At 40.0% G+C, this 11,419-nt stretch overlaps 1 protein-coding gene across 1 annotated transcript; it reads left to right on the top strand.

Annotated features, from left to right (window-relative positions):
• Positions 1–501: 501 nt before the first annotated feature.
• On the top strand, positions 502–5,379 carry LOC106012687 (aristaless-related homeobox protein-like). The gene is made up of 2 exons (XM_013086385.2): positions 502–508; positions 3,024–5,379. Exons 1-2 carry the CDS (start codon positions 502–504, stop codon positions 3,761–3,763), a joined length of 747 nt encoding a protein of 248 aa, XP_012941839.1. The 3' UTR covers positions 3,764–5,379.
• Positions 5,380–11,419: the final 6,040 nt, after the last annotated feature.

Here is an 11,419-nt window from a genome sequence, read left to right as displayed (position 1 = left end):
GAGAGGGGGGGGGGAGAAGATAAAAGACATCTTTTCAACAAATTAGGTGAGTTGCTGAAGACACCATAGTTACTAATAAAGGCAAATCCACTTTGTGTTCTTCTACAACGTGCTCTTTGTGCTTGAAGCTTAGAAAGAAACGCTAATGTAACCGTTGAGGCCTCTTGGATAAGATGGAATGATAAGAGGAGTATAGAGTAGCCAACTGAAGTGAATATGAAAAAAAGCAAGTGGAATATGAAATAGCGTCAACCAGAAGAGGTTGTTACTTTGACGATATCAGTAGAGCGAAAAGGATCGTAGATAAAGGTTCTTTGGAAGTTATTCAATCTACTTGTGGGAGCGGTTTTTTTGAGCGAAGTGTCGAGTTGAGAAAGTCCTTTCGATGTATAATTATTTCTTTAATAACCCTTGAGTTTGAAACACGCACTTGAGAATAATTAACGCATCTCTTGGCTGTTTCGTGTGAAAGAAACGGATAAATCTAGTGTCGCATGATACATGAAAGGTAAGAATTTGAAGCATCTTGTTAAAATATTCGAGGAGAGGTTATATTTTTGTTATGATTTAGTTTAGTTCTCTTAACATACTTTTCCCTCGTCTACGATGTAGAGACTGCTAAGTGGACTTCTGTAAGATAGAGCTTAACATTACACCGAGAATAACTTGTCCTTACAAGTCAGGTTAACCGAAGGAAATGATTTCCTTTACCTGACACTTCATGCTGGAGTCTTGTGCACAGGTAACAATGCGAATGTGCTAAAAGACCTAGCAGAACAATATTTCTCAAGAAATAGATAGATAGATAGATAGATAGATAGATAGATAGATAGATAGATAGATAGATAGATAGATAGATAGATAGATAGATAGATTGATAGATAGATAGATAGATAGATAGCCGATCTAACTCGTTGTGATAATATAACCCGATTTTAACAAAACTTTTCATTGCCCTCCAAAATGTCATATCAACCTAAACGAAATGATTCTTATTCTCTTAGTTTTACTGTCTCGGACGCTTAGCAGTGTTATCACGTCATCGCCCGCCTTCCATCGTCTTCAATTTTGTGGCCGAACGGCTTTAAGGCTAAGAATATTAAACCCATTGATTTTTTATTCGCGTCCTCGCTGCTCTCAGCCCCAGAACGACTGTGGGGTTAATCCGATGAAGAGACACTTCGTGCGAACTGGTCAGGCTGGCGGAGACCAGCTTACGCCGTGAGGGGTGTACGTTTTCAGAGGGTGCTACGCTGGGCCGGGCATCGTGGGATCTCTTTCGGGGCTTGGCACCAGTTGGGCGGTGGGTTGGAGGGGGTGAGTGGGTGTGTTGGGGGGAGGGAGGGATGGATTAACAGGGATTTGGTGATTTGTTTGTCAATGGAGATGCTGGGCGTGGGTTGTCTGTTAGGGTTCAATCGAAGTCTGGTTTGGGAGGGGGGGGGGGGGGGGGTTGGGGATGAATGGAGAGCAGTGGTTTAAGAAAAACCAAAAACGATTACAGTAACGATGTTTTGATTAGGGAGTTACGTCGGGTTTTGTTTTAAATTTGCAATTTTGATTTTAATTGAATGTGTTTTACGTCCCCATCGACAAAATTTAGATTATTTAGGATAGGGCTGCTACTCCCACCCTGCCAGCCGCTGTCAACTAAGAGGAGGGATACAGCTCAGCAGACAAGCAGAAATAATAATATGTAGGCCTACTTGAAAAAAAGCAACAACAAAAAAACACAAACCTATTCAGGAATTGAACGAGCGTCTTCTGAATGCAGCGCTGGGAAGCTTAACTACTACACCGCAGAGAAGCTGGTTTTAGATGTGTGATTAAATTGGCTCCTCAATGGATTATCATTTCTGTTTCAATTTTCATACACGGTGCACTAAACACGAAAGAGTCAAGACACACTTTCAAAACATACGTGGTATTAGAAATATTGCTTTGTAATAAGATGGTTTAAGATTACACGTAATGTGCTTACAATGTCATTTTCGTGTTTATAGTAAAAATAAGCAACACGTAAAAAAACCCCAAAGTATAATTATTAACTTTGATAACATGTAAACTAGCCCAAGAGGACTTTTCACTTGAGCCCAAAACTGACAGAACAATCTAAAATCCATTAAAGCTAAATAAAACGCTGTAGGATAAAGCAATTTTGCACTAATGTGTTAGCGCATGGTGTACACGTATCTACTCAATAAATCCCTTCTCTATCTTTGCCTTTTTAAATCAAATCTATTCTACAGTGTTCCCTCTGCTTTTGTGCCCCCAACAAACAAAAAAACAAACAAACAAACAAACAAACAAGCAAACAAACAAATGAACAAACAAATAAACAAACAAAATAAAAACAAGCAAACAAACAAACAAAAAATAACAAAATAAAAATTCAAATCTTTCTACACTTTGGAACTTACAGTTCTTGAAAATGCTTGCTTCAAGTCACGACTATATTTTCCTTCATCCTCCACCCCCAAAGTACTCATTACAAGCCCTTATGACATCACTCTTTCTGATTTATTTAAGAAATACTTTTTACACTTTTTCTTCAAGGTTAGTCTATATCAGTACAAATTTTCACAAATTTTATAAAAGAAGATCACACTATGTCTTGAATTTTGGTGGGATTACTCACATGTGTGTGTGTTTTTTTAATTCGTCGATATTTTAGGCAAAACCTAGACCTGGTGTTTCCTTTCCCAACCGAGAGTTATACATTTAAAGTATTTCTTTCCATTTTTCTCAAGCAAAGACAACTCCAAATCATAATCATATTTCAATATTACTCCCTAAAAATGTGCTCCCTTCGGTAAAAGAAAAAAAGAGACCCACTTTTTCCACCCAGTTCCTGTTCCATTGAGGACATAAAGTACCGCCTTCAACTCTCAGCCGAAGCCATTCTTCATTACTGTTTTCATTTGTTAATTAACATTCTAATGTTCTAATCTTAAACATTTTGAAACTAATCATTAATAGAAGCATATGAAACACGTTGTGTCCCTGTAAGTATTTATGTTGAGAAACACATTTCATTTTCAATATTATTTTGACTGGCTTGAGGTTCCCAGAAACACTTAATAAAAATCAGGTAACGAGGCTTGCTATAACACACTATTTTTTCCGTTATTCTTTTCAGGTTTGGTTCCAGAACCGACGAGCCAAATGGAGGAAGCGAGAGAAAGCTTTGGGACGCGAGAGCCCCACCTTTATTGGAGGTGAGCCGAGCCCAACTCTCAGCGACATGGTCAGTATGGGCAGACCCTTCGGCCTTCAGCCTCACTTGGACTCTTTCTGGGGGAGCCGGTTCCCTAACCTGACGGGCGTGCACCCCATGATGGCGCTCACACACCCCGGCCTCACCGCCGCCCAAGCTGCCGTGGCGTACAACACAGGACGCTCGCCGTTCGGAGGTCTCATCCCAGGCTACGTTCTCGCAACGTCCAACGGGCTGAGCAACGGGCTGCCGAGCCCGGGAACAATGGCGGCTGTTATGCCCCCTTTCGGTAACCTACCTCCGGGTATGTCCCCGAGACTTCCTACGTCACACCCACCTCCACATCACATGTTTGACTCCGCGGAGCTCCACAGTGGCGCCAGTCACAGGTCCAGCAACTCACCCCCAAGCGTCAGTTCCTCCAGCGTAGAGTCGCTCAGAATGAAGGCCAAAGAACACTCCGCCGAGACCGCTGCGGCAGCGGTAAATCTGGCGTCTCTCAAATTCCAAGAGCATAATGGTGTGGCTGTCAGCATTGCGACATAGACCAATTATTGCATTCTTTCCTTTAACCCTTATGAGCTTAAAGTAACATACTGTGTTCTGGTACATTAGCTTTGGTTATGCTTGTTGCACGTTCTATATTTCTTTCTGTTTTAAAGCTGGGACAGTGACAAGTTTGGCCTGTCTCAAGTTTTAACAATACGATGCCAGTCAGTTAGGTATCATAGATAAACCTTGAGGCCATATTCATAATCTATTGCGTTCAATATTTTGGTTAAGCTCCAAGATGTACAGCAAACTGTCGGTATTTTGACACTAATAATCTTTTGACAAAAAAAGCCCTCCTGCTTTTTTTACATTAAGAAGACAGGTATCCCTCTCTTTTAAAATGAGGACTAGATTAGAGTCCTTCAAGATTATAAAAATTGTTGACATTGTCAATAGACAAAAGAGTTTGTGGATTGTGGATATGGCTCCAGTGTTTCGTGCTTAGAAACATTGACATCACATTATGCTATGCTGCGCTGACGCTCATGCTATGTCTGTTTGTACTGTGCTGGTTATGGAACTCCTAACCTTTAACAATAACGGCTCATCTATAGTTTTACCAAGTCTCAAATACAGCGGGGCATTGTAGGCATGGCGAGATATACTATTGACACTGAGGTACAACTGAAACTGTCCACGACGGTAACAAATTGTCGTGGAGCAACATGGCTATCTTACTTAGTTGGACTTCTTGGACTGTGTCACTATGATATAAAAACATAAGGTAACCATGTGTGTTTCATTCTAGTCTCATTTTTTAAGTTTCTTTTATCGTCCCGAAGGCCACCTTCCCCTGACCAATCAATAAGACAGCGCAGTGGACGTTTAGTTTTAGCAAGTGTTTTACGGCACTTGAAACAGAAAAAGGTCATATATAAGTGCCGAGGATTAGAGGTGTTACAAGAGAGTAACAAACACAAAAAAGGAGGTGGAAAGATAAGGACGATAGATGTCTGAGAGGGAAGAAGAAGCAGACCACCCATAGACAGTAGACGACTGGGCGACAACATTATTAATTTGGTTCAGAACATAGGTAGTCTGCAGAGTTAATTTTAAAAGCAATACTACTCTCGAGCTTTCAATGGTGATAACTAATCCCGATTCACTGGCTCTGAAAGCAATAATACTTTGTCTTTGTTTCAAAGGAAGGGTCAAACTCGATCTAGAGTCTCAGTAACACCAGCCATTACATTTTCTCTTTAGGTGTAATGGAGTTTAAGGTTTCGAAGAAACCAAAATAAGAAAGAGGGTCATACGCTTGAATAAGCAGAAATACATTCCCAAACGTAAGGGTAGGCAGTGTTCGATATAGGTATTTTTTTCTATTTCGTCTTTCTGTTTATAAAGATTTTAAGGCTAAGACAAAAAGAATGATATGAATATATAATATCATGAACGTGTTGGAGACAGGTTGTTGACCTCAGATGTGAGCGAGGTGACCACCGTCGATTGACCTTGCCAGAGGGAGTCGCTTTGCTCTGTTTTGACAAAATATAAGCATATCCGAATGAAGTGCAATGATTAGTCATCAACTTTGCTCAAGGAGCATAATTGTGCTTCTAATGTTCCGTTCTTCCTTTTAATATCCTCCAAAGAAGTTTTAAAAAATACCCCCCCCCCTCACAACAAACAAACAAACAAACAAACAAAAAAACAAAAAAAACAAAAACAAACAAACAAACAAACAATCCAAACAAACAAACAAAAAAACTTGAAACACTAAAATAAGAAATATAGAAGGAAGGTCTCTTCTCATATCAGTAGTTTGTTGGTAATTTTGATAGGACAGTTGATATTGTGTTATTGTATTGATTTGTGATAATTAGTTGGTACTACGTCCGTATTCAAGGAGCGGAAAAGTTGTGTACGTTTTAAGTGATTTAATTCTATGGTTTGTGTGTTATAAAAGTTGCTTGGTTAAGATGGGTGAATTTTGTTTTCTTTGGTGCCAAATTGATACTTTTCCACATATCTAGTGATGAGTATGTTTTTCGCCACATCTAAAGGTTAAGATCGTATTACGAATTGCCTGATTTGTAAAAAAATATCTTAGAAATCATTTGTTAGCAGAAGCGACAACGCTCTTCAAAAGACACTTGGTTATGGCGACGATGACAATGGCGACGACAATTTCTGCTCATCATCATCATCATCATCATCATCATCATCATCATCATCATCATCATCATCTTCATGTGTGGGTATTCATCATTGTCTCTATGGTGGCTAGAACTATGTTTTGATTGTGAAATACAGTACAGTAGTGACATTGATGTTTTCAAAATTAAAAGAAAGTATCGTTACACACTTCTGCTTTCTCATTTTTTTGTCGTGAAAATATGGTCGCTTTTAAGGACAAGCGGGCTAACCCAGAATTAGAAGGCTTCCAGAAATCTTGACCTACACCAAAAGTGGGCATTGCCCTACCTATAGGAGAACTTTGGTTTCTTTGGTGTGTATATTTGTTAGGTTATAGAGAAAACTCTCTTGGTCTTTTAAAGAAACTGAGCAAGAGAAAAAAACTAACTTCGATTTTTCTCAAAATAGCATTTTTCGGGATAGCCCACTTGCGCTTAAAAGCGGGCATATATTTTTATTGATACATAAAAGATCGTTTCAACTTTGCTACCTTAGAACGACAGAGTTCCGTTTGACATTTATGAACGTTTTGAGTTACTAAGACCATGAGGTCAGAAAGCACAAGCTCTGCATTGACATGCTCTATCAAAATCGCAAGAATGTTCGGAGTCGTTATCAAAATATTAAAAGTAATAAAAGAATTTTCTTCGAAAAAACTTTACATATTGCGAAACTAAAAAATTTGTCATCAAATTTCTCAAAACTAGATCTAGGTACTGAGCAGATAGAAGGTTGTAATTCTGAGGTAGTGATGTGTCCTCTATAGTGCCTCCTATGCTGTCAACTGATGGTGATTTAACTCTGAAAGGACGTAGCGGACACGCCTGCACATCGTAATAGCGAGCTAGCGTAATACCAATGATAGTACATAACAAGAGAGTTCACTCCTCTCTTTGAGCAAATTAAAAAAACGTCCTCAAAATCCGGCAGCACCCTCTTCGGAAAAGCGCACCCTTTGCTAACAGAGTTACCCGACTTGTGAGAAAAAAATCAAAGTGAAACTAACAAATTTTTCAATAAATTAGAAATCAAATTTCGAGATAACGCTTTTTTGAAATGGTTACGCTGACAAAATAAAAACTCTTCCGGTGGAAGAGGCGACTGTTTTCTTCGTTAAATTTGACTTTAGAATGAGAGGCGAGAGGTCATTTAGATAAAATTTAAAAAACCCGCTAAAACTCCACACTGAACGAACCCGAACAGCTGATGAACAGCAGTCGATCTGCGCACGCAACGGGGTGCTATTCCTGTTCTTCTTCTGGAGAAACGAAAGAGAGCTTCAAAGACTGCAGCGCCATCTGAATCAATGAGCGGACTTTCGCGGACACTTCTTTTGGCTGAGTGAACTATCTTGTTATATGCTATTGGTAATACTTAACACCGAAACAGCAAGCATTTCGGACATTGAAATAGCGACTTTTAAAAATGTCATTAAAAAACAACTATATTTCTTTGTTACAGGTAAAAGTAGTTGGTATCGCTCAGTATCGACGAGTATTTTCATTGACGTATCGAGCATCGGCCAGACTCTTAGACAGAATTCTTTTTCATCTAGGACTAGGTAAAATAAATTCGGATTACCTTCAGACAAAAGGCAATGTTGCGGCAAATTTCGAACCCATCAAGCACAAAACTGAAAGATGAATTATATTATGTTTCTCAGTATTCATGCTAAATCTGCCTTGTTAGGTTTCATATATAGAACACAGAAAGGAAACATGTTTATGAATAATATAGTTGTGTTTCTTTTAAAAGTGCAGAAAAGCAGTGGGTCTTCAAGAGTTGCCGAATTACAAGAATGCGCATTCACAGCTACATTAAGTTAAGGGTATCTTAGTCTCTTAGTCGAGCGACAAGATGTTGCGGTGGTATGCAGTCGAAACATTGTTGATTCCCTGCTCTGAGGGTTGGAATTTGAATACGCCAGAAAGATATTTTCAATTCGATATCAAATTCAACAACAACAACAGCAACAGCAACAGCAACAACAACAACAACAACAACAACAACAACAACAACAACAACACCAATAACAACAGTGGACTGCTTTGTTTCATGCCGGAAAACGGTGTTATGAACGCCGGATCAAATTTCCAGAGGCTGTTTGGAATGAGTTGTAGTATACGGGGTGCCCCTAGGAGGATCGGCAAACTGATCGCCAACCGATCGCCCGACTCATCACCTAAAAACAAATGCGGTTTTTTTGTGTGCGACGAGTCGGGCGACCGGTCTGTGCCATGATAGCCGCTTTGCGCCCTTAACATGGCTAGCCGAACCGAACCGATCGTGCCAATAGCAAATGGCCAATGTGCACCTCGTACAAGGCGGCTCTCAATCCTCCCGGCTCGACCCAATAAGAGAAAAACGGTGGATTCGGTGGTCCTATCTTTAAATGATCGCATAACGTTTACAGGAGTGGTAAACCTAAACCATTGGAACCAAAGACAAAATAAGACAAACGCACAAAATGCAATGTACGCTATCCCAACTGTTTCACTTTGAACCCCCCTCCCCCCCCCAAAAAAAAAAATAATTAAAAAATGAAAACGATTAAAAAAAAATTCCTTTTAGTAAATTATGTACAAAAGTTTTCAAAATGATTTTAAAAAAAAATGAATATAGTTAAATCAAACCGGAGAAACACCAGTGTCTACACACGTTATATAGTCTATTTAAGTGCATCACTACGTGTATATAATGCCCCTACTTGTCAAGACCAACAGCTCCAGTTCATGGGGTTGGGGGTTGGGGGGTGGGGGGGGGGGGGGGTTGAGATGGAGAATCGAACCTAAAAAAATCAATCTTGTGAATAAATCAAATTCGTTTTCAAGGGAATCGAACTCAGAGCTCCTGCCCCCGAGGCGAACAGCCTGCTCCTGACACAACCGACCGAGTTCTTTTTTAAAAGTGTATCTCCCTATCATTTTCTGAACTCCCTAAAAGACCCCCTTCTCCTCAGTCGGAGAGATCAAACTTTGATTCAAAGTTGGCATTGACCAAAGAAATAGCATTAAGAACAACCCTCTTTTGCTTTTTGAGTGGCAATTACAGCATAGAGAAAACAGGGGCGTAAGTCTTTACCTTCTGTTCCTGTGGCTCTGCTCTGACTGAATTTCTGTTGTGGTCCTACCCCTTGCGAAAAAAGAAACCGCTTCAGGGCAGGCTGTTCAATTGCCTAAAGCCTGGAGAGACAATTTTTTTAGAAGAGAGTAATAAGACAGTGTTTTATTTCTTATTCAAATTGCATCTGGGTTATGTAACATTTCTGATTTTTAAAAAAATTCAACATTTAGAATATGAATTGCAACAAAATATTTTATTGAGCACATGCACCGAAACTGCAATTTTGAAAAAGAAATCAACAACATTTTTGGCTAAGTGCATCTGGACTGGTGGCCCAGGGAATACACCAAAGGGCTCCATGTCACAGGGAAATGACCATGAAGGCTACCTCACTCAAGGCATAATTTATGTACGTTGGGTAAAAGCAAAGTTAAATTCGCCCTCCCCCCTCAACCCTCTCTCAAACACTCAAGTGTGTGCGTGTGTGTGTGTGTGTGTGTGTGTGTGTGTGTGTGTGTGTGTGTGTGTGTGGGTGTGTGTGTGTGTGTGTGTGGGTGTGTGTGTGTGTGTCAGAAAAAGAGCGGGAGAGCGAGAGAGAGCGAGAGAGAGCGAGAGAGAGCGCGAGAGAGAGTGAGAGAGAAGGAAAGAGGGAGAGAGAGGAAGAAAGAAAGAAAGAGAGAGAGAGAGAGAGAGAGAGAGAGAGAGAGAGAGAGAGAGAGAGAGAGAGAGAGAGAGTGAAAAAACGGGGAATGGGTAGATGAGTAAGTGATTGTATGTCAAAAGAAAGCACAAGTCAACCCCCTCCCCCCAAAAAAAGTTCCCGTGCCATAACCATTCCAGGCCAGACACAGAAACAAAGTACAACACACTTTAAACCAAGAAAAAAATATCTGAAATATACAGAACAACTAATAAACAAATTAACTAACCGTTTTATCCAGACTACTTCTGTCTTCAATTTTTAGGAACAGTTAATACACAGGACTATTAGAACGTTGATGACGGGTCGCTACCTTAGAATTACAAAGTTCTATCTCTGACATTTTGGGCCATTTTGAGTTACTAAGACTATGAGATCTGAAACCAAATGTATTATCTGCTCCATCGAAATTGTTAGATTATTCCATGTTACTATCAAGATATTTTAAAAGTTGCATTAAAAAAGAGCTTGACAGTACTTGACACATTGTGAAAGTCAGTTTTTTAACGCCAAATTTCTCAAAACTAAGTACTGAGCAGTTATAGAATTTAGTAATTCTAAGGCAGCGATGTGGTTAGATCGCATGGGGACAGTTTCACACCTTCTCTTTTAAAAAGAGGTTGAAAAAAGGGGAGGGTCTGATTTATCCAATATGCAGGAGAATTCATTCTTTTTTTGTTGCCCAAAATAATGAACTAAACAAGTCACACCGAAAACTTGAATTCAGAGAACAAGTTTTTAGGTTTTTGGTGCATAGGAAGGACGAAGGAGAGGCCAATAGAAGAAGAGATAGGAGGATAACTAACATCTAGATATCTGAGAATGAACAGCTATGGAGCTGCAGGACACACTGAAGAATGCAGGGAGCCGAGAGGAGTGGAGGAGATTTGTTGTCACCTGTCAGAGGCGTCCCAAAGGATGATACATCTACGGGAGCAGAAGAAGCCTATTTTCGGCTGTGATTGATTGACTGATTGATTGATTGTAGGTGTTTAACACCCTAACTGGCACCATTTAAATCATTTTGGAGGTGGGCTGCTTCGACTAAGACTGTCCAAGCCAATCTGGGCTGAAACGGACACAACGTAGCAGATATAGACAGAGATACTCGATGGAATTTCTCCCGAAACGGGAATCGTATCTTGTGCTGCAACGGCGAAACTTCTAACCACTACACTACAGACGTCGGCTAGGGAGAGTATGTAAAACAAGATTATTAACCACAATATGTCAAAGCTTGCTGATACGAAGTGCCCATTGGAGGATTGGATCTCTAATACAAACCGTTCGCCAACCGATCGCCCAACTCGTCGTCTGAAAACAAGCTCGTTTGTTTTTGAGGCGACGAGTCGGGCGATCGGTTTGTGCCACGATAACCGCTTTGCACCCTCAATCTGGCTTGCAAACTGAACCGAACCGATCGTGATAATGGATACTTTGTATAAGGTACAGTGCCTTAGTATGAAGTTTTCACAATTCAGCAAGTGCAAACTTTATAATGGTCCAGTTTTGAACCATGGGAACTCTTCAGTACTACTTATTTTTTACACTGTTGTTTTTGTTCACTGAGGCCATCTTAAAACTAATTTGTTGTATGAAACAAGCAATTCTAGATGATAGGAAACTCAAATATGAAAGAGGTAATAGTTTACTTTTATAAGTCACATATCGTCCACTGTGACAACTCTCACACACACACACACACACACACACACACACACACACACACACACACACACACACACACA

The sequence above is a fragment of the Aplysia californica genome, unplaced genomic scaffold (assembly GCF_000002075.1).
Source record: "Aplysia californica isolate F4 #8 unplaced genomic scaffold, AplCal3.0 scaffold00462, whole genome shotgun sequence".
In the NCBI taxonomy this organism is placed as follows: domain Eukaryota; kingdom Metazoa; phylum Mollusca; class Gastropoda; order Aplysiida; family Aplysiidae; genus Aplysia; species Aplysia californica.
Note: the sequence above shows the minus strand (reverse complement) of the source record. Positions and strands in the feature narration are given on the sequence as shown.